A 24,160-nucleotide genomic window follows, 5' to 3' on the forward strand; every position below is an offset into this window, starting at 1 on the left:
TGATTTCTTTGAGTCACTGGAAAATATACTATGCCCTATTTGCATTGTGCTTACTTTTTTGTGTTTTGTTTGTAAGAGGTTGTACTGCAGAACCAGAAATACTTTAAACCCTGGCTCATTCAGCTGCGGAATCCTATTAATATAATAATACATAACAGACTATGTTTTTATATAAAATTCATATATATGCTACTTTTTTAAGGAAACCATATCAGCCCTGATTGCATGGAATCAGATACATCAGAAGAAAAACTCAGTAAAAAATTAAAAAAAAAAAATTGGTAAAGGATACAGGGATCCAATACTTGGACTATTAAAATGCAAATGAAATGTTTTATTAAGATGACCACCTCAGGGAAAGGATAAAACAATAATGCCCTCTAAGGGCCTCCTTTAACCTAAGTACTGGTTCTTAGCTCTGTCCCTGAGGTTTTTACCAAAAAAATTCCATGAGATTCAAAAAAATGAAAAAAAATGCTAAAATTGCACCCACTGCGAATGGGGAAAAAAGCTAACAGTAACAGCAGAATCATCTGCAAAAAAGATTTTCCTGATATCAAGAACTATAGGAGGAATAAAAAAAAACACCTAGGAAAAAAACCCAAGAGGGTGATGCTATCTTTCTGTTTCTTGAGAGTATCAAAATGTCAGTGATCTTGATCTTTCTCATTCACTCTCAAAAGTAGGAGTGCCAATCTTTTCTCTGTAAATGAATGACACTAAGAGAAGCTAAAAACCAGTTTTGTGCTGCTGAACAACTTCAGGAAATGAATGGACTAAAAAGCACTAAGAACATTTCAAGATTCAGAAGCAAGCAGGTACTCAAAAGGCAAACTGAGATAAAAGATGGTGGCATCTGATTTCAAAACAAACAAACAAAACACAGAAAAGGCACTATAATAAGAGTATAGGGCACCGGAGTAAAAAGAAAAAAGGAGTAAGAAATAGGTATAAAGGGCACTGGAATAAGAATTTGTCATTAGACCAGGGACAAGAGGCTCTCACTTTGGAGCCTTCAGGCCCACACCCTCCAGGCAGGCTGGAAGGCTCCTTTTATTCTCTTTTTGTGAGGGCTATATGTGAAGCCCTATGGCCTGAGATAGACAGGGACAACAGTTTGGCTGATGTTGTGATCCTTGGTTTATGGAATAGGCTGCCCAAACAGTAGCTGGGAACCTGTTGTTCTATTTTAAATGTATGAAGCTAAGAATAAACATCCATACTCTGGTGACTCACACCTTTATTACACACCCTTCAAAATCACAAATGGTTTTTCTAACCTGAAGTGCAAACATGCAGCTACAGCTAATCAGCTTTGCAAAAAATCAATTGGAAAGCGTCAATCCTTTCAACATTGCCTAGGGCCCATCAACTCTTTTCCTTCTTGGGTTCCCCAACTGCTGCTGCTCTTCATGGTCATTAAGCAGGGACAATGGCACAAGAGCTTTTGTCCTGCACTGCAGTACATCAAACTAGAAAGGTCCCTTATTCTGTTGGCCCTTCTCTCTAGGGGCAACTCGTTATCAGATCTTAATGAATATTTAGCAAAGCTGCAAACTAGGTAAAGGTGTCTCCATGTTCTCCTGAGCTGAGTGCTGCTCAGCTCTGCTGTGGTAATGCAGTTTTATTTGTTCATCTTCCTATTATCTCTAAGCACAACTATAGCAGGAATTTACAAAGTTTGCCGTTACAAAGACAAACAGGTCTTTAATTTATTACGCAGAAGAGACTGTGGTGTCAAGTCTGATTTCTCTATATATGGGCCCTTGTATTTCATGTTCTTTTATCAAACTTCTTGCTTTTCTTTGAACTACTGTATAACAGTAAGAAAGATAGCCAATCTTCCTTTTAGACTCTAAGAAACTGAAAACAATTCTGCCTCTCAGTAATAACTGACCTCTCACTTAAAAAAAAAAACAGAAAACATCCTTGGTTGTGAACTGAATTTTCCCAGTTTTACTTACAGCAGTTGGGTTTCATTATGCCTTTATCTGAAAGATTAAAGAGCCCTCTCCAGCTAAACAGTAGTGACGTTAACAAAAGAGCATTGTACAGACTTCTGCAATTACCCTCACAAAAGCGTGGAGATCTGGTTGTTCTCTTAAGGAAGGCCAAAGCAGTTTAAAAAAAACTGGTTTATGCTTTTTGGTCCATCTATTTCAGCATCTGGCATGTCTTTGTCATACTGACATCATCCCTTTTTGCCAGTGTTTTTAAACTGTGTGGTAGCAACAGTACCTGGTAGACATAAGGAATGGTTTTAGTTGAGGCATCAGCATTCACTTACTAAAAAGCATAAAGGATTTAGCCATGCCCAGACCTGTCATACCCTAGCTCAGGTACTAAGAAAACTCTCTTACATGAATATCTGAGCAGAAGATTAGGAGAGATTATAAGTTATTTTCTTACCTAGTGTATACACTTCAGTGATCAGGAATGAAAATTCAAGCCTTTGAATCCTTGAAAGCCATAAAGAGCTGTACAAGTCATTTTGTTTTAGGAGACAAACTTTCTCACCACTGCAAATTTACCACCATAACTAAATAGCCAGACATTGGATTCAAGCGTGAGTCTTAAAGACTAAATGGGAAAATCAGTTTGAGGCATCATTGATGATTTCCTTGGTATAAAAAAGAATACGAACAAGGAGTGAAGCACATTTAAGTGTGTCTCTTTGACAAAACACAAGATATGCAAGGGAAAGATAGGCTTGTAGCCACAAACACAGGACTGGCAAGTTTTAATATTGTCTCTGTCACAGTCTTCCTGTCTGATCTTACATCACTTTTTGATACTTCTACATTCTCCCTGCAGTAAAATCCAGGTTGTTAGCAATGTCCAGTTCTGTATGTAATGATTATAACATGATTTGAGAGCCTTGGGTGTAATTTGTTCTATGTTAGTTTGTGGAAAGACTGAGGATTGTTTAACTGGAGTAAAGATTAGCAATACTGTAGCTTTGCCACAGCCTACTGCATTTAGAGGGTGGGGGGATGGCCTATCGCTAATCCAGCTGTAATGCTAGAAAATCTAATTGCTCTCAGGTGTTTATTATCCACCAGCTGAGGGCTGCTGTCACCACAGGTTAGCTAAGGGATGGGGTAGGTAGGGTAGTTTCTGCACTCTGAGGCTGGCTACATTAGCCCAAATAACATTTTGAGGTATCTTAAGGCTTTGTGGTAAAGTGAAAAGGAATATATGCGCTTTCATTTCTACTGGGTGAGCTGTGGGGTTAAGGAAAACTAAGGGCCTAACTTGTAATGACTTTCAATGGGAATACAATGAGTCCCTAAAGGGATGCATGCCTCCCTGGGAAATCTCTCCCCTAAACCCCCATTTTTCAATGAGAATTGTGCATACAATTCAAGAGCACTAACTTTCGTTATAGCTTTTTTCCAAGTCAAAGCAAAGTATCCTGATATACTGGTATATCTAAAAGACAGGTATGTGCACAGGAAAAGGTACCTAGTTACCTTTACCAGCATAGTTAATGTACCTCCACTGTTTAAGCTTACTTATTAATATATAAACTATGTCCCATTTTCCTTTTTTGCAAGAAAAGATACTCACTGAGCCAAAAGGCCCAGATATAGATCTCATCTTTTAAAAATTACACAGGGGGGAGAAAAAAAAAAAGTTTTTTTGTGTACCCAGCCATTTTATGGCAGAATACTTTTGTGGGTTTGATCTAAATATTTTTCAGTTAATTTGAAGGTCTTCAACTGACTATAATGGAACTTCTGTCCTGTACTGCATTACTCAATCAAAAAGGGAACTCACATAGTAGTAGATGACAGCAGGTATTCTATTGAGATTAGGAGAAAATATTTTTTTTCAGAAAAGAGTACATTCAACAAACATGCACTTCTGTAATTTATAATTTGGTTTAGTGTATGTCCCTTAATCTCTAAATTATGTGATGTGTATAGTTAGTGAAACCTGGCAGAATATTTTGTGGGTTTGATCTAAATATTTTTCAGTTAATTTGAAGGTCTTCAACTGACTATAATGGAACTTCTGTCCTGTACTGCATTACTCAATCAAAAAGGGAACTCACATAGTAGTAGATGACAGCAGGTATTCTATTGAGATTAGGAGAAAATATTTTTTTTCAGAAAAGAGTACATTCAACAAACATGCACTTCTGTAATTTATAATTTGGTTTAGTGTATGTCCCTTAATCTCTAAATTATGTGATGTGTATAGTTAGTGAAACCAGTCTGTATTATGTGCCCAGCTTTGATTGCCTTTGATTTCTCAGGGAATTTACCCAGGGACAGTTGCTTACTCTTTATCAGTGATCAGAATTATCCATTTCATCACTGAGAAAATGTTTTGTTTGGACTCATGAACTTTCAAAAATGCCTCAAAATTATATGGTAGGCAAGTACAGCTCCTTAATTAAGGCATATGAACAAGTACATTTCTAATTCAGTGAAAACCTCTATTCTTCTGTGGGGGTAGGGGAGAATATATCTTAAAGATGAACTAGGAAACAAAACAAAACAAAACAAAAAAACCCCTTGGCCTAATATCCAGAAATGTTTTTACTGGCATATAGTTGAATAAAACATCAGGCTTCTTCAGCAAGTAACATCTTCTGACTACTCCCTGATGGATGCACTTGAAAGCAAATGCTCATCCTTTGCTTACTGACAAAGGTGACCCTTTGATATTCTGAGCATTTGATGCTGACAATCAAATCCTGAAATATGTGTATGAATTTTAGATGCTATATAAAAGTGTGTGTGGCAGGGAGGAAAGTAGGGGGATGGAGAAGGGAGGATATAGACAAACACTAAAACAAATGAGAACCCACATTCAGATTTAAATGAAGACTTAAGAAGGAAATTAATTCATATCCACGGATTTAGTTGAGTCTTTAATCTATTTGCATGCCTGGATCATCTAGTTCTACAGTTCAGAAGCTGGAGAAAGGAAAAATATCTCCATGCTGTCATGTTCCCCACCTTTATTTCTAAACAAAAGTTTGTGTTGTGTAAACAGATAGTTAAGGATTTGTGTGAGGCAGCAGGTACAATCTAAAAGGCTGCACATTTAAATCTCAACAGGACCCTCTTGAGGAAGGCTGCTCAACTAGGAATATGTTTATGGGAAACCTTAGCCAAGGCTGCCATTGAGTAGATTCTTCTTTCAAATGAGTATTCCTCAAAGTGCATTAGTCAGGATGTGAAGGGATAACTCGCATGACTTGAATGCTGCAACAGAAGGATGTAGGCCCTTCAGAAAGGCCAGGCCAGGAAGGCAAGGAGGTAGATTAGCAAAAGATCAGCTCAGGTAGATGGAGATTTGCTTTGGAACAGGTGACAAATCAGTCAAGAGCTTGTGGATAAAAGGACAGACCAACGCAAGACATCATGGTAGGCATCTGCTACAGACTGCCTGCTCAAAGAGATGAAGTAGATGAAGCCACCTTTAGACAGATGGAGGAAACCCTATGATTGCAGGCCATAGTACTCATGGGAAACTTTAATCATCCTGATGTTTGCTGGAAGGGCAATATGTCTGTGTGCAAGCAAGCCAGGTTTCTGCAGAATGTCATAAGACAATTTCTTGACCTAGGTGATTGATGAGTTGACCAGAGGATACATTGTGTTGGACCCATGACTCATGAATAAAGAAGAACTGCTCAGGGATGTGAAAGTGCAATTTGCCCACAGGCCCCAAAGATCCCTGACCCTAGCAGAAAATTCTGGTGGAGTGAAGCATTATCCACAGCAGACAAAAAACAATAAATTAGGAACCTTTTAAGTAAATTTGACAAACTCAGTTCTGCAGGACATTGGATGCATCTAAGGATGGTGATGAATTGTTTTCTTTCTATAATGTCTGAAAAGTCATAGTGATTGGGGAAGGTTCTTAAATTCTGAAAATAAATCTGGGAACTAGAGACTGGCCAGCTATACCTCAGTTCCAGGGAAGGTTATAAAGCAAATCCGCTTGGAAGCTAAATTCAGGTACACAAACAAAAAGAAGGTGATCTGGAACAACTAACATAGATTTAGTAGTGGAAAATCGTGCTTAACAAACCTGATTGCCTTCCATGATGACATGGATGGCACTGGACAAGTAGGGAGCAGTGGATGTTGCATGACTTTAGCAAGGCCTTTGACACAGTCTCCCATAGTATCCTGACAGACAAATCAGTGAGACGTGGACTGGAAAAATGTGCAATAGGATGGGTGGAAAATTGGCTTTATAGCCAAGCTCAAAGGGTTGTGATCTATGGTATGAAGTCCGACTGGTGGCTGATTACTAGTGATGTTCCTCAGGGGTTGATACTGGGGGTCAGTGCTGCTTAATGTCTTTATTAATGACTCAAATGATGGAATGCATCCTCAGCAGTTCTGCAAATCATAAAAAAATGGAGGTTGGTTGGGTGAAGTGCTCTCAATATTGAGAAGGTAGAGCTGCTATCTGGAAGGACCTCAACAGCCTGGAGAAATGGACTGATTGAAACCTCATGAAGGTTGCAGCATTGCAGGTTGCCTGCAGCACAGGCAAATGCCAAGTCCTGCATCTATGCTGGAATAATCCCTTGCAACAGTACAGACTGGATAGAAAACAGTTTTGCAGTGAACTATCTGGGCATTCTGGTAGACAAGAAATTGAACATGAATCAGCAGTGTGTCCTTGCTAAGAAGAAAGCTAACTGGTTTATTTTAGCAAAAGTATAGCCTGTTGATTGAGGGCATTGATCATTCTCCTCCATTCAGAGTTTGTGAGAATACAACTGGAGCACTGCACCTAATTTTGCCCCTACTCTGTACAAGAAAGACATTAACATATTGCAGTGGATTTACAGGAGGGTCACCAAAAGGTTAGGGGGGCTGGAGCATATGATGTATGAGGAGAGAGAAATGGTTTAATTTAGAATTAAAAAGAGAAAGCTTATTGTTATTCACAGTTACCTACTGGGAGGGTGTAGAGAAGGCAGAGCTAGCGAAGGCAGTGATAGGATGAGGGGCAATAGACACAAGTTGCAAAGAGGGAGATTCTGATTCGATATTAGGAGGAAAAAAAAAAAAGAAAGGAGAGATGGTTAAGCACTGAGAGAAGTGCCCAGAGAAGTTGTGGAATCTCCATCCTTGGAAATACACAAAACTTGACCAGACACTGCCCTGAGCAACCTGCTCTAATTGGACCTGCTTTGAGGAGGGGGTTAGACCAGATAGCCTCTAGGGGTTTCTTCTAGCCTTAATTATTCTGTGATTCTATCTGGCAGGAGTGATGTTCAGTCCCAGGCTTCAGGTAATAGTTCAAGATCCAACATTGCCTGTCTAGAAATGCGGGTTCATTTTGACTGGAGAGCCTGGAATTCTTTTGGTGAGAATACTTGTGTATATGCTCTCCCAATTTTATCATATCTAGTATTCATGAAAGAAAATAATTCTCTCTGAAGCACATATAATTGGTGTGATCCTATCAGTCTAAATAATCTAAAAGGAATTTTTCATAAAATATTTTCTGTAGGTAAAATAATAGATATTTGCATGAGGTGGATTTATCAGATGAATGGTGTAGATCCTGACAGGCTTTGTTACCTAGAAGTAGCATGAGGCTCAAGCTCACACCAGTTTACAATTACCATGAATATACATGCAAGAGTTTTCATCCGCAGGGCGTTAACTCTTTGCCCGCAACCCCCTTGGCAGTTGTTATTCCCTATGTGTACAGGACATTCTGTGAGGAATTTTAGTAGTTGTAAGCAGCATTAACTCTGCTTTAAGCAACTGACCTGAAATGTGTAAAACCACAGAAAGAGCATAGAGTGGAAAGAAACTATGAATGCTCTGACACCTCTGTTTGCATGCCCTTTAAATCCTCTGCTGGTGCCCTGATCAGCTTGATTGCACGGGCTGCTAGGTAGGAGGAAGCATGTCCTCATAGAGCCAAAGGTACAGTTATACTGTTTGGTTCTGTCTTTTAGGGAGAACTTAACCTTCCATTAATGATAACATGATGCTAAAGACAGAAGTTATACAAATTACTTAACTTGATGTTGCCTTCCAACATGAAGATATAGTATGGGCAAAGCTGACAAACATGCTAAAGATGACTGAATGATCATTCTGTGAGCCTGTGTGGGACAGTGAACCCTTTTTTGTTCTAATAGACATCTAATGGTGAAATACCGCTTGATGTTTCACAAAGGGACAAAGTAAGAAATAGTGACAGATAGACGATAGTCCTATACAGAGAGGCCATTCCAGCTGAGCTCTTCTGGAGCCCTGCTCTGTACAACACGGCGTATGCAAGTTGGAGATAGAAGGACTGCAGACTTCTTTGGATGATACGACGCCAAAATAAACAACTCTGAAAAGAAAACAGTGGGAATGATAGTTCTAGCATAAACATTTGCTGATCTGTTTTCCCCCTTCTCCTTTAATGTACGTTTTTAACTTCCCGCTCACTCAGTGTTTTATTTCTTTACAACCTTTGTTGTTCTGGGATATTTTTTTGTGAAATTAGAAGAGAAGAGAGAAAGGATTGATATTTTTCCTTTCTCCTTTTCTTCCAGAGGGTGATTCTTCCCTTTCCTTCATCTGCCACCTCAGACTTTCATGATAACTACAAGCTTCACTGAATCCTGAAGTACTTGCAAGTGCATGCTGAGGTTTGTTTCACCCCATTAATGGTGAAAGCAAGCCACAGCCTGCATTAGCGCATACGGTTCAACAGTAGGTATTCACATCACAACACATTTTCAGTTTGTGTTTTGAAATGTTACACTGACTGGCCACAGCTCTCAATCTGCTGCTGCCCCACTGTGAACCTATGTTCACCAGTGAGGGAAACGGCAGCAAAAGAAAAGGGAGTGACAGACAATATGAGTTTCATTTAATAAAGAGATTTCTCTAAGCTTTATGATTTAATATTTTCGGTGAGCCAACTGTAAACAACAAATAGTGGAATAACAATGGTTCTTTGTCTTGAGCCTGAAAGAGGGATTTTTTTTCAGCTGTCGCTAGCCTGCAAGTTCTACATTCATGACGTTGCAGCTTTATAGTGAGGACTTTACAGTGCTGTACAAACAGATAAGAAAATGGTAATCACAGCTCCAAAGACCAGTGATCTAAGTAACCCAAAATAACGCATGAACTTCACCTGCAGTCTCTCCTTGGGGAGGAAGATTAATGTGTTCATCTGTTTTTCTATAGCTAGAAGTCTAGGGGCACACAGTGCAGGAAGACATGCAGATGGCTGACAAGGGTAAGACAGGATGATCTGTGAAAAGATGTGGCGCAAAATGTAAGCACTGCTATGAGCGGGTCATTAGCATATGGAAAAGAGAATTGTTTAGTTCAGGGCACAAAAAATTAAAAACAAGGATTAAGAGAAATACTGGCTTGAGGGTCCCAGGATTTGCTTGCTTCTTTAGGTGGAATGGGAAGAAGGGGAGGAGGTTATGTACCGTTACACTGTAAGTACCATCATGTGCCATAACGTAGGAAACGTGGTATGTTTGAAACAGATGGTTGTAAGGCTCTTACATTGTGTAATACATTTGGATACAAGGATGATGCCAAGTAGATTCACAATTATGATGATCATAAACATTAACCATGCTATATTTCCTGCCTTTTCATTTTCTGAAAAACATTCTTGCCCATCCCACCCATTTCTCATTATCTCCTTTCTTAGCCCCCATATGACGGTTTAAAATCTGCAAGCTGTTTCTGGATTGTCGTCCTGGACCTCTAACCTCTCAACTGTCCCTCATTTCAGAGTTATCTCTATTCCACAGAGACCGACAGTACAGAGAACTTCTATCAGCGCCAGTAAATCTTTCAAAGAGGAATATAAGACAAGTGTGTGAATGTGTGTGTGAGATTCAATATAGGAATGAAGGGCAGTTGGGAAAGTCAAGTGGTGGAACATAAAATATGAATGATGGATGAGGAATAAAGGAAGTGCAGATGCACCATGGCATTTGTTCTACCTTTTAAGAGAATGACAAGTTTTCAGCCTATTGAAGCAGGAGGCAGGTGACCTAATCATTTCAACAGGGGGGGAAAGGGGCTAAGAACTCTGAATTTTATTTTTTTTTTTTAAATCTCGATTTAGAAATTTCTGACTTTTAGCTGGGCATAAGGTCATTTAACCTCCCTGTACATCAGTTTCCTCATGTGTAAAAGGCTGGTCTTAATGCTTCTTTCACCACGGAGTTAAACATATCATTGCAATTAACTAATACTGGCACACGGAAAGGACCATGTGACTTTCTTGTCAGGAGCAAGGGCAGGAGTGCCATAAATGGCCCACAAAAGCACTATGCCCTGCTAAGAGAGAAGTTCCTCAGCGGAGAGTGGTGCAGACAGCCGTTAGTGCTCCCCGAGGACCACAGCACCCTCACACAGGTGGTGTGCTGGAAGGAGCCTAAATCTGGAAAGGTGCAAAACTTTAGTCCTCCTCCTTCTGCATGGTGAAAGGCGTGGAGGTCCTCTGAGAGGCACAGTGTAAAGTAAAATTTGATGTGCACATTTAGCTGTGAAAGAAGACCATTGAGGAATTGCCAGGGACAGGGGTCCAGCCCAGAGCCTTGTGTACACTCTGGGCAGTGCTGCAGCCCACAGAGCACCACAGGTTGACTGATGCAACCTAGGGATGACTGACAGCTGTCTTCAGTTTTGCTGTGAGCCGCTTCAAGCCCAGGAATTGTTCAGGACTGAGAGGTCATTCAGAGACTTAAAGCCTGGCTCTTGGGCTGCCAGTTCTCCTGCAAATGGAGTGCAGAATCCAGACCCGGAGAAAGGATATTCTGAGCATCAAAATAAATTGAAAACTGTTTTGAGTAGACTCCCTGAATAAATAGAAGTCACAAGTGGAACTTTTAATTTTAGGCCTTGTAACGATAATAAATAGTCACTGTGTTCGGAACAAGAAACTGAAGGCATCAGGTGTATATCATAGTGCAAGTTACAAGGTAAAGAAAACAAATACAGAGCAAGTGTTTGCCAATAGAACTGCATAAAGGATGTTAAAAGTGCAGATGGGAAGAGTCATTTTAGTTTGACTTTTCACATCTTGGTTTTTTGGGGGAACAAAAGTTTTGATGATAAGTACAGAATGCTAGCATGCTAAAGATCTGAGAGAAAGTGAAGGTTTCTCTTGCTAGTTATCACATCATCCAATTAAGATGATACCTTTTAACCACTGGAGTAATGTGACCCATTACTGCCTCAAATGCTGAAAATGCATGGACTGTATTACATGACAATAATTTTCCTTGTTTAAATAGCCCCCTGTGTGTGCTCACAGCCAGATACTTTTGTCTCAGCATGTGACTTAGTCCCACTACTTGCAATGGTTTGGATAGATTCTACCTTTTGTTTGATTTGCTTCTGGTGAAATACACTGCAAGGAACGGTTCTGCTTGCCTTCAGAATAGTTGTAGCCAGAAGTAAAATCAGGGAAAAGAAAGAAAAACAGTACTGAAACTATATTGTGATACCATTTAGTTCATCCCCTCCTCCTCCAAAGCAGGATGAACCGTACCTTAAACCATTCCTGACAGAGGGGAACTTATCTTTCTCAGTGGTTCTTTCAACACCAAACAAAAGGATTCTGGTTTTGCCTAGAGTAATGCAGTATCCCTTCTGCTTTGCCAAGCCACATAGCAGCAGGACTTTGACTTTATCTTGCTTGAAAAATGGAGTTGTCAGCAAAGGATGATTGTTTATGATGGGTTGTACAGGTGGTAACATCAGATAGCTTCCAGGCGAGCATACTGCTTGAATTATATGAACATCAATAAGACACAGCAAAAATGAAAAGTATGTCTGGAAGTTTCCTTTTAGTGCCAGACAGACAGAATGTGACAAAACCATTCCAGAGTTGTGCCTGTTGTTATTAGGAAAGCAAGTTTCTCCTTTCCATTGCAGGCTGCCAGAAGCTGTTTCTGGGTTAATGAGTAAGATTTAAGACTTGTTCAGATCTTTCTTTAGTCTAAAAGAAAGAGGCATCCTATCCCTTTACGTAACTATGATTTGTAGGTTTGTGCTCTAACAAGACCACTCAGTGACAGATGCCAGTACATCGATTTTATGTAGCCAATGGGACAGCCATGCAAAGACATCAAGTGCATACATATGGTAACTATACTTTTGAGTATAATCTTGGAATGGGGCAGATTTTTTTCACTCTTTTGCCCAGGAATATCTGAAGACCTCTAGGGAATGTAGCATATATTTCTATATACAGCTGCACTACCACTTCATCGTTTACCTGTGATTTAGAGATGCATTCACCCCAGCCCTTTAAAATTGTACTAAGCAGCCACATGTACAACTAGATCTCTTTTAGAACCCAACTCAAATATTGCAGATTTTGGCTAGGTAGTAGTGCTGGGCACTTCTCTACTATGGTGCTCATGTAATCCTTTTATTTTATTTTGGGATTGAGTCCCTGCCAAGTGCTATAATTTCTGAACCAGAAGAAAAGATATCTCTAGGTTAAAATGTCACTGTGCCCATCAATCACACTTCAATGAATAGCTGTAGTTCACAAGTTATTCAGTAGTGCAATGAACAATCCCAGTCTAGAACTTTTCTGCAAGTTCCTTACCTTATTATGTCTGAGACTAACCAAGACTGGAGGTGTGAATTTCTACTCTTTTTAAAAGGGTTTATTTCATGAATATACAGGAATGAAATTCAGGAATACAAGAACTGGATAATAAAATGGTGGATCTGGTGTCAGAGCCACAGCATACAATCAACTTGTATTGATAACAGTGGGAGCTTCTTATTGGCAGCCGCATATTCTTGTCCAGTGTGATACAGCAGCATATTTGGGCTGACAGCAAAGTGTGTAGCTTACAAAACTGGGGAGCACTTTTTAATAGCTGACAGTACCCATGGGTACCAAAAAAGGGCTACTTTGTTTCGTATGTGCTTGGGCAATTATCTCCTAAAATTTGGAAAGCATTTGGGTTCATCAGATATAGAGTATACGGGGTGGGGTATGGAGCACAGTAGTGCTCTGGTCCATGACTCGGATGATGCTTCAGCATCGTCTTCAGTATTGCCTTGAGCTCTATCTTCAGTGAGATTACCTTTCTTTTTTATTCTCTCAAACCTGAATGCATTCCCCTTCACTTTTCTTCCCCTTCTTTCTAAAACTATTATGATATAAATGTGGGTTTTGTAGTATAAACAGTTCCATGATTTTACAACTGTAATTTGGGCAGTTTATAGAAATAACACTGTTAGAATCTTTAACAACAGACTTCTTATATCTGAAATTTTGATGTAGATGCTTGAATTAAACAGAAGTTAACAAATGAAAACACAAAGTAAAACCAGCCCCAGTAAAAGATTTTTTTTTCCTTGTAGCTTATATGGAATAATTTTTTTATAATCATGATGTTAATGCCCGCCAGTTTTAACCACTAAACACAAAAAACCCAGAAGATCCAGGTCTGACTGCTTATACAGTAAGACATAAGCACAATTCCCCTTTATGTACATATTTTGCTATTGTTTTAAAAGATTTTCCTGTTCACATTTCTTTATGATATAAGAGAATAAAAAGACTATAACCAAATATTCTTACCATTTTTGGTTCATATTTAAGGTTAACATTTAATCCTCTGAGAAAAAATATGCTTCATAAACATATTCATTATCCTCATTTGTCCACACCAATCAAGTTTAATTGCTCAGTTAAATTGCCTGGTTACCTCAATTTGGAGATATTCAGCTGTTTCTATCATTTATCCTCACACCAATACTCAACTTTCTCTAATAATAAATGGCTGCTCTTCCATGCCTCTTGGCTAATTGTTCAATTACAAGGGTGTGAGCAGTTCTGGCATTTGAAAGAGGTGTGAAAGGCCACTTGAGAACAGCCCAGGGACACAGAATCAATGACATTTATACATTATGTGTCATTGTAATAGCAAGTGTATTAAAGTACCAATAGGCAGAAGAACAACTTTTAAAAATAACATCCACATTTTTTTCTCCCTCAGTGACTCCAGTCCAAACTTTCTTGGTTTTCTGGTCCAAGCAGACCATTTTTTAACTGTCTTTCAGCAAACTCATCCTGCAGGAATATTTGCTCCCCCATCAGTCCCTCTGAAGCCAATAGCTTCTACTCTAATTCTGCAGTGGAGAGAATGGGGGACTTGGGGCTGAGCAGGTTTAATGTCAAAATTCACAGTGAAAATGACAGGCTGTAGAACTTGCCTCAGCATCATGTGCTTTATCTTTGGAGAAAGAGATACCCATTACCATGATGCCCCCGAGTAGACTGTGAAATAGGAGAGTGTGTGGAGGACTGCTGTCTTTCAGTTTGTTTTCTTTTCTTTTCCTTGACTTCCTATTTCTTACCTGTTGGGTTTTTTTTTCCTTCACTGTCTCATCTTCTGTTTTTATTTGTGCTCTCTTTAGGTAATCTTTTTCTCCCAACTGCTATCCTCTACCCCCATTTGATGTCCCTTTCCTCTCCTCTATCTTGATTCCTCTTTGTAAAGTTTCCTCTCCTTCCACCTCTGTCTTTCTAGTTCTTCCCTCTTACTCTGTTCTGGCTTTTTTTCTTACCCTCTTATCTTCCTTCTCTACTTCTCCTCTCTGAGGACTCTCTGCCTTTGGCTTTTTTCTTGTAGATTGGGTTCAATAGTACCCTTCATGAATGCTGATTATCCTGGTCAGAGCTCTATGAGTATTACACCAGCTGAGTAGCTCTCCATTTGAATCATGCCTTGCAGCCATTTAGCAGGAAAGGAGTGTCGCATCCAGATTTGACTGACGGCTGATTGGCAGGCAAGAAAAGCAGCCACCATCTCTCACGGGAATGCTCAGAATCTTGCAGAGGGAGATAAAATGTCAAACCACTGTGATCTGCAGCCTTTGCTAAGAGGCTTGAGAGATCAAACTAGATCAGACACAATCCCATTTTAGTTTGGAAGAATAAGCTGTATTGTTTCTGCTTTGAATGTCATCATCAATAGCATAATTTCTTCATTCTGCAAGAGAGACTCCTATAGGCTATGGCACCTTGGGCAGTGTAGACTCTCTTTAGACTTACCACAGGTGCATTAGCTCTACAATTCACATAACGGTTGTTACCTACACGGGGGTATGCTGCTCAGGGAGGTGGAAATTTTCAGAGTTAAGTTGTGATTATTTTTAATTATTATTTTTTACAGAAACTTTTTTAACTATCAGCATGTTTTGAGCTTAGAAATTTTCAGCTGCCTGCTGCTTCTAAGCACATAAGCACAGTGTACTTCAACTTTTTGTAATAGCATGGCTTGTGGTATTATGATCACATCACAGAATCCTCAGTGGCACTACAAAACCTCATGGCTGCAGCATTGTTGTGTGCAGTGGGGAATAAAAAGGGAAATGGTTGCCTTTTGCTGGGTAGAGAGAATCCTCACCAAAATATGGGTACTGTGAATCCTAAATATCTTGGACGAAAACCTCTTCTAGCTTATGTAGTTTGACTCTAGCAAAATTAATGAGCATGAGGGAAAAATGCATATTACATTTTAAAGCTAAAAATATGGCCTAGACAACCCTATAATTAAGCTTCATTATTTCCAGACAAAAATAAAAAGGAAAATCTTTAACATAATTCTGCATGATTGGCCATAGGACTTGCTGGTTAAATGAGGAACTTCCTGTTGTTGATTACAATTTGAAGCTGAAGTGTCCTAACCTTTCCACTGAATTACTCCTCAGCAGAAGCTGGGCAGATAGGAAGGAGAACTAAAAGTTGTAGCAGGCATTGTTCTTACATACTTGCTATTGCTGGCTTTCCAGTGCTTCTAAAATCAAAACATAGATGTGTATGAGAGTCTTACCTTGCCAACATATTGGTAGTCAGTTCCTGTGTATTCCTCCAATAAAAAGAACTGATTCCACATCCAGCTCCTTTTGGAACGATGAAGGTCCCGCCTGCTGTTTCCAGACAATACCAAAACCTTTTCCTTTCCTGGAAAGCCACTAGTCCTTTTGGATAATGGAGTTAAGAAACTTTGGTGGGGCTGACCAGCCCAAAACAGCAGCCAGAAGCAATGGTAAGTTCTCATCACGGCAACGCAAGAAGGTCTAAATAATGACTTTTTTTCTTGTCCTCAAACTAACCTACTTTACTGCACTGAATCCTATCTCATGCCGTCTTCCTTCTTTAAATAGTCTTTGCAGTCTCAAAGGATCTCTGAAAAGAAAAGTAAAAACTTTTTGAGCATTTTCAAAGGTACTTAACATTCATCACTACATAAATAAGTCCAAAAAGTAGAAGAGTAATAGCGACTGTTGAAAAGCTGGGTTGTTTCTGGTTCAAAATGTTGCAAGTGGTCCTTCAAATAATCTGAGTGAATCTATATTGAGTAGGACGAAGGAGTCCTGATGTTTGGGTTTGTGGGGTTTTTTTCCCCCTTTAACTCCATTGACTTCCATTCATTGACTAAGGCAAACCAGGCATGTCTCTTTTTACTGCCTGGACTTTGGGAGGTAACTGATTAGTTTCTGACTGGGTATCTTGATGAGGTTACCTTACTACATTGAAGAAGGGCTAGCAAGAGTGCAGACTGTCTTCCCAGGAGGCATTCTGTTGCTATAGTTATGGGCTGAAGAACCTGGACTTAGATAACTCCAGGATTTTTCCCTCACATTTAAGGAATTTTGCTTTTGACTTCATTTAGGAAGGGTCAGGTAAACAGGTTAGTGAAATAAACGTGCATATTTGTCAGTATCTCCCACATACTAGACCTGTTTGATGCTGCATAGGAAGTTAAGTGGACATTTTGGTTTTCTCAGTTACCTACTGCCAGAGTTTTGTACTGAGTTTTAGATCTTTAAATACATAGTTATATATGTAAATGCTTTCATTAATAACTTCTAAAAATATTAAAAAAATCAGCTAGTTCATTTCTACCTGTGGGTTCTTACTAGCTTCTGCTTCCTGCTATTATTAATACTAAATATCTGTGCACCTACAAAATAATTATGAAAATGATCCCTATCGCTGAAGATTGCATGACTTTCATTATGAAAAAGAGCTATAGATACAGTATCACAGTGTAGTGCAGACGGTTCTTCTGTTTTTAAAAAAGTTGAAAGCTTCTGTTCAGGAAGAAGAAATGATACTATGCGTCTCAGGTAACCAGTCATGCAAAATGCCTAATGAACAGCTTTGGAACATTTTATAATCTGAAGAAATCAGAATTAGTTGACAGAAACATTCCACAACATATATTTTTCATAAAAACTTTGTTAATTTTTTAGTCCAAACAGATCCATACTCTTAGAGAAGGATCATTTGATTAATTTTCATCTCGTTTCGCAAGGATGCTCTTTGGAAAAGCTATTTTTTTTCAATATTCTGATCAAAAAACAATAAATCATTCTGAACCAGCTCAAAATTCAACACAGCAGCTCTCAATATTTGTAAATGAAGTTTGTAGAATGACAGTCTGACTATACCGAATTGAAAAGAGATTTATTTTTTTTTTTAATTTTGTAAGCATTTCACACAACACTACTTGGATCATATTCTATATCAAAGGCCAATTTTTTCCCTGTATTATGTGTGTTTGTTCTTTTAAAGGTGTAAATCAGGCAGAATTTAGCCTTTAAGCTACACTGATGCAGTTAAAACATTTACAATGCCTCGGGTTATCCACTCTTCTGGTTGGCATTGTTCTTAGTAATAAATTGTATAAAATAACTTAAAATCTCTTACAGTTCCTCTTAGTAAATCATTTTCTATAGAGAAATACCACTTAGCTTTTACATGGATAGTAGGTAACGGAACAGGCTCGTTCAAACAATATTGTTTTACTGCTTCACAAGGTAAAATACTGTAAAAAGGTAACTTCTGGGTGAGAAAGAGTCAGTTTTTTAGCATTAAGAGGCAGAATGGAAAAGGTACAATGAATTATGAAGCAGTGTAGTTTCTTCCGGAGAAGAGGGAAGGTGTCTAGTTAGCTCTCATTAATGCCAGTGAACTTTCTGTAGGCAAAACCAAATCTGTCCTGCAGGTCATGGGAGCTGTGTCCACGTAAGGCTTTGAGTGTTGCGAGACAGACACAGACACATAGGTGTATACACACATACATGCATGCGCGCGCACACACACACACACAGATATAACAGCAAGAACAGACCCGCTGCCCACCACAAGAAGACCTTCACAGAGGAGGAACAGAAAAAAACAGTGTGACTAAGCTTTACGATGTGTTCAACAATCGTCTTCAGTGCAATTCATGGAGCACCGGCAAATAATTGTGCAGGTCGCTAGAGGGGGACATGGGCAGGTTCAGGCACCAGGCTAGGGAAAGCTGAGGCGGCTTTAACTCTCTCCCAGTTTTTATAGTCTCTCTTCTCCTTCTCCTGTACCCTTCTGACCTGTGTAGGGTCTTCTTCTTTACGGCTCTGCCAACATCCACTCCTCTAATCCCCGGCTCTGAGTGGAGTCTGTTCTGGTGGGCATCTTCCCTGACGTGATATGAAAGAGGAGATTATGTCTCATGCAATATTTTTGACTTCCATTTTCTTGCCAGGTTGCTTTGCGGGGAGATTGGGGCCTGCCCAGGTGAGTTATTAGTGCCCCGGGCAGCGGCAGCCCTGGCGAGCTGCCATGTAACAGCATGCCCATCATGATCTGTGCTTGGAGTGCAGATGTGAAAAGACGGATGAGACCGTAGCTCTGGTTGTGTGCACGTGGCTCGCCTTATCGAGGAGGCAGGGTCTGAGGTAGGGAGAGCAGCATATGAGCAAACCTATTATTTTCTATTAATGAAGTCTGCATGGATTGCTGAGGCGTGAGGGAGTGAAAATCATCACTTGACAGGCTCCCCCAGTGCTCGTCTCATTACCCCTACGGTCAAATCCCACAGTGGGGCTCCATACCTCTGCTCCTGCACATAATGTTTCCTGAGCAGTGCTGCCTGGAGCATCATTACCTGGACAGGCTTTGTGCCAGCATTTTAAAGGCTCAGTCCTTCAAATGCCAATTGCCAGGAAACAATTATTCCTGCGGGAGAACTTTCTGCACTTGAAGTCAGCTATATTTCACAGCTCTGATGTCATGGGAGAGGTTTTATAGTGGATCATGCTGAAATATAGCTCACGAGAATGATATCATAGCTGTGAAATACAGCCTTTTACTCTTCTCTGCAGAGATGTGTCCAAAATGCTGAAATAAGGGCATGATCCCATAATGTCCTTCTTGACTGGGTAGTCTTCACAAAGCAGCAGAGCAGCTAAGCCCCAGCAGCTTCACTGTGAGTGGCAAGAGAGGAGACGTACCTTTACAGACCTCGGCTTAAGCGTGCAATTGGGGTAAGTACTAACTGAAGTCCAGAGTGTCTTTGTCCTATAGGTGCTGATAACTGTTTTACAGGTCACAGTGGTAAATTCAGTTGAGTGAATAAAAACGACAGGAGCACTATACTCTGAGCTGAGCCTTTAGTAAAGAGTGGGCTCCTGTGACTTTTAAATGCCATTTTGTGCTCCAGTCCCAATGTCTCATGCTCCAGAGAGGTCTCTGCAATGTAATAGTTTTTCTCTTGCATTCTCCTTTCTTTATTTTTAAAACAAGTCATTCACCAGGGATATTTTCTTTTCTTTAAATGGAGATGTGCAAATATAACTGATGGGACCTTGGGATGGGGGCTAAAATTTCCTTGTTTTCTTCACATCGCACAGGCAATAAGACAAAAGGGGCGCTTTAAAAAGGGCATTTCTCTCAACCATCGGCTGGTCAGCTGGTTGGGGAACTTGCTGCATTAATCAACTGTCAAGAGTGAAAAATGATTTTACTGTACAACAGCCTCAGACAATTGGCTTAGCTCTGTCAGCTCAAATATATAGCAAATCTGGGCTTTTTACGGGAGAAGACAGAATCTGCATACCCAAGCTTAAAAAAAATCCCAGTCTAACTTTAGGTATGATGATTGTTAACATAAAAGCAATGTCACTTGCAGTTGCAGAACTGTCTTCGATGTGACGAGTTGCAGATCTAAAGTTTACGTTCATGCTTCTTTGAAGGATCAAAACCTCAGACAATTGCTTAATCACTATAAATATCAACTTACTTCAAAATTATTTCCCCTAGGTGATGACATTCGTAGTCAACCTTTCTATTCACCCTCTCCTCCAGTATCTCGTTAATGTAGGTAATGTCTTAATGCCACCAGTGTGAGAATTCAGTGCAAGTTTACACCCTTCCAGAGAAACAATTATTTCAACGATAAATCAAAGAGGAAATGCATCCATTGGAGTCACTCCTATGAATCAGGAACCTCTGCCCTAGAGATGCCTTTCTGGCACAGCGAGAGGCATCAGGTGCAGGTTCTTGACATGAGGAACCCCAAAGAGGTTCCACCTCCGCTCCCACTCAGCACTGTGGTTTGTGCTGCTCTTCCCAGTTCGTGGTTAAATAAACCAGACTAGCAAACAGCATTCCCATGAGAGGCATCAGCAAGAGGAGGGAAAATATTTTTTCTTCATTCCTTTCTGTTCAGCCCCATAGTACTGCCCCCTCAATAGGCTCTCAAAGGAATATGCTTTATAAAGTGTCCTAGACTCTGGACTTGAGCATAATTTCTTTTCAGATTCCATGCATTCAATTACATTTCTGTATGTGTTTATACATCTCAGACGTTATGGGCTGGCGATTATTAGATTTTAAACAGCCTCTAAATATGCCAACAACCATCAGTGTCTCTAAAGTTTCTGACATAACTTTTACTCAAACAGAATTGCCAGTATAATAGATCTTTTATTCCTTAGTCAACTAGGTACAGTTTCATTGTTTGAGGGTTGGGTACAAAGCTTCACACATTAGGATTAAGGTCCATTAGTACACTGGAATGAACATTAATTGTATTTTCAAGAATTGATAATGTACTGTTATTCTCACACTGAGACTGAATGAGGAGGTGAAAGTTAACAGATGACGTGACATAATAATTCAGGAGACCGAGCATGGGAAATGATACTGATATACCCTGGGTGAGTGTAATATGGATCTGAAAATTCAGCTAACAAGAATAGTTAGTTTTAGGTTTTGGTTTTTGGTTTTTTTTTTTTTTTTTTTTTAATTTATTTATGTGACACAATAAACTGTATCCATCTTCATGGAGATTGCTTAGGTTCTTGGGGAAAAATGCATAAAGGCAGAGAGTAGACCCTGCTCTTCTAACAGATTACACTATGAATGCACCAGTGTATGTGCCTTTACTGCCCCCAAATCAGGTCTGATTGATGGTGGTGGAAGGATGCAGACTAGTCCCTGGCTTCATCAACAGCCATATTATATGAAGTGACTACCACCACCTTTGGAAGAAAAGGAGGGTTCTGCCCTGGAAGATTTAATTTGTATTTAATTTTGTAGAAGATGTGGGGATACACTAAAATTATTCTGATATCGTATCTTCTAGATGCTTACCCAGCCAGCACCAATTGAGTTTGCCAGGCAAACTGACCCTGCTTAAATCCCAAATAATTCTACAGAGCAAACTGCCAGCCACAGTAACTGGACCGCAGGCTTCAGCTTCACAGTTTCCCTGTGCGGGAAAGTCAGTTGCTAGTCCCCTGGCAAGACCATGCAGTGAGAGATACTCTCCATACTCTCATGGTCCTGCTGGAAGGACCTTCCCCTGGCTCAAACATCACATGCAAGTGTTTAACACATCAAGCCTGAGAGAGAGGAAGACATCAACAATTCATTGTCAAAGCCTGAGGAATGAAAGGTGGGGAAAGCATTAATGGGGGAGGAGAATAATGGCCAGATAGTGAGTCCTGTGTTTGCTGTGTAAGGTGTGACAGTCTGTGGTATAGAATGAGGTATGCTAGGTAAGGATTTGGTGATTACTCGCTTGGATTTTACCTTGTTGCAAAGCCATGCCAAAGAAGCAATGTCCAAGTCCCTAAGAGAACTTGAATGACCCAGAGGAGCCAGGACCCTAGGCTGTCCTTGCAAATGTGAAGTATGTGGTTCTGCTACCCCACAGGCAAGACTGTAAGGAAAGTATTAAGGTTGTAAGGAAAATCTGCAGAAAAATTACTTTCTCATCACGGGGGAGAAGGTTAAAGTAGCAATAGCTGCACAAAGAAGAGAAAGTATTCCAGCTAACCTCAAAAAATAGACACTTCCAAATTTATCATATTCACTTCTTTTCAGTGTCATATTAATATATTTTAATATATCATACTGATACATTTTCATATATAGCAAAGAATTCCTTGCTAGATATTTTCAGTAACAGCTAAGTTTCATGTGCTCAGAAGCTGTAGCACTGCAGACTTGTCCATAATTGACTTGGACTTAAAAAGCAGTAGTTGAGTTTGAGCTTACTTTACGATTATGTCTCTCTTATGGCCAGTCAGATCTGAAAGTCTCCATCTAATAATTTTCTCAAGTGTGAATTAGCTTTTACAGCTCTGAAATCCAAATGCCCTTTTTCCTTCATTGTCCATGAGGCATTCCTTTGTAAATATCAGTCATAAACAGAAAAAAAATGTCAGTTTTTCAGTGTAAAGATAGCTGATGAAATTTTAATCTGATGTTCACTCTTTCTGATATCTTTGTTATATAAACCCATATACTCTAGCAATCATTCCTGTAAATACACCTCTGAAATAACAAAACAGAACAGAACCAAGAGAGAATTCAAACTGAAAGATTTGTGGTTTTAAACTAGAGGTACTTTCTGAAGACATCAAGTACACAATGTAATTGCAGCCAGCAGTGGTTGATTATAGTGTCTTTCACAGTCATTTTTTAGTTCAGTTCTCTCAGCAGGAAAAAAGGTCCAGAACTATAAAAATAACTAAACGCAGCAGAAATGTTAAGATAACTACTACCTCCATCCTGCATTGGGATCTATTAACATGGCCCTTTTGAACAATGCAACTGCTTTAACCCTAGTGGACCTGAATGCACACAAACACCCTCCTTCACAAAAGCACACGCTGACAAAAGAGGGAAAGTGAGAACTATATCTCCTTCTTTAGTTCATGAATGGCGGTGGCAAAAGATGACTGTATGACTTTATTCAGTAGCTGGTGAGTGAACTGATGATGTTGTTTGTCCGCTCTCAGATATTTTTTTTTTTTTCACCTGGCATTTGAAAAGAGCCTTAGTGTCATCTTGTTTCAGAGATGCCCACTCTAAGTCTCTGTATTTAGCCACACTGGGGGCGTATCTTTTATCCACTGTGCATAAACAGTCTCAACACACAAGATAGAGGAATGGCACAGAAAAGGAAATCTTGTTTCCATTGTATGGTTGCATTAAGTGACTTTTCTGTGGTCGTTCAAGAATATCTGTGCTGGGGCTGGAACCTGGACTTAGACTTCCTAAGTCATACAGTAGCATTTTAATTACAAGGTTATTCTTCTTCCTTTCTGATGGTGTGCCAGTCCAAGACATAACATCTGTGCTTTAACCACCATGTGCACCTCTGCTGCACATACCGGCTGGACGTTGGCGTATGCTGGAGGGTGTGCAGACACTGGAGCTGGAGCACCTGGAAAAGGATCTGACGTTCCCTGAGTTGTGTAGGCAAGAGCAGTAACTGCTGCAAGAGCAGCAACCTTATGTGGGTGTCACCTCTGCAAGCAGCTATATGGAGGAGGAAGGATGGACCCAGATCTAGCTGATCCTGTCCTCTTTGTGCGCTACCTCTGCGTGGCATTAACAGGAAGCAGGAGGTGGTCTTGCGAAAGGCTTCTAGCTTCTTCTGCCTTTCACAGGTGACATGGGGACAGGCCTCCACGTATTTCATTGTCCCCCTGCAGAGGACATGCAGCGTTATAATCTAAAACAGGGGCTAGGTATGTGACTAACAGGTAATACAGAATAATACTGTAAATTATATTAAGTTGTTCCTTGACAGAGAGAAGACTAAAACAGTTAAGCAATCAACTACATTTAGTAGGAGAACAAATCGGTAGCACTCCTACTGCTGTGTGTATCCGGTACATGGGTCTTTTATTCCTGATCAATACCTTAATGGCAGAGTAGCAGATGGAATCATAGCCAAAGGGTTTTCAGCAGTACCAAAAGTATCCTTGAAGCCATGAAAACGCTGTAGGAAAACCTTATTCCTTGTTGCAGTACTTGATGGAAGTCTGCAGTGTTGTCATCCTGTTGTGAAAGTTACCGTTGTTTTCAG

The 24,160-nt window shown here is 39.9% G+C and overlaps 1 protein-coding gene across 3 annotated transcripts in view; it reads right to left on the reverse strand.

Moving 5' to 3' along the window:
• Positions 1-16,195, reverse strand: part of CDH6 (cadherin 6) — a 48,795-nt gene extending 32,600 nt beyond the window's left edge. For all 3 annotated transcript variants that reach the window (XM_009279215.1, XM_019472036.1, XM_019472035.1), the window contains exon 1: positions 15,836-16,195. In XM_009279215.1, coding sequence (XP_009277490.1) covers positions 15,836-16,063 — 228 coding nt within the window. In that variant the 5' untranslated portion in view covers positions 16,064-16,195. The remainder of the gene's footprint in view (positions 1-15,835) is intronic.
• Positions 16,196-24,160: the final 7,965 nt, after the last annotated feature.

This window comes from Aptenodytes forsteri, unplaced genomic scaffold, assembly GCF_000699145.1.
Source record: "Aptenodytes forsteri isolate BGI_AS27 unplaced genomic scaffold, ASM69914v1 Scaffold81, whole genome shotgun sequence".
NCBI classification, from domain to species: Eukaryota; Metazoa; Chordata; class Aves; order Sphenisciformes; family Spheniscidae; genus Aptenodytes; species Aptenodytes forsteri.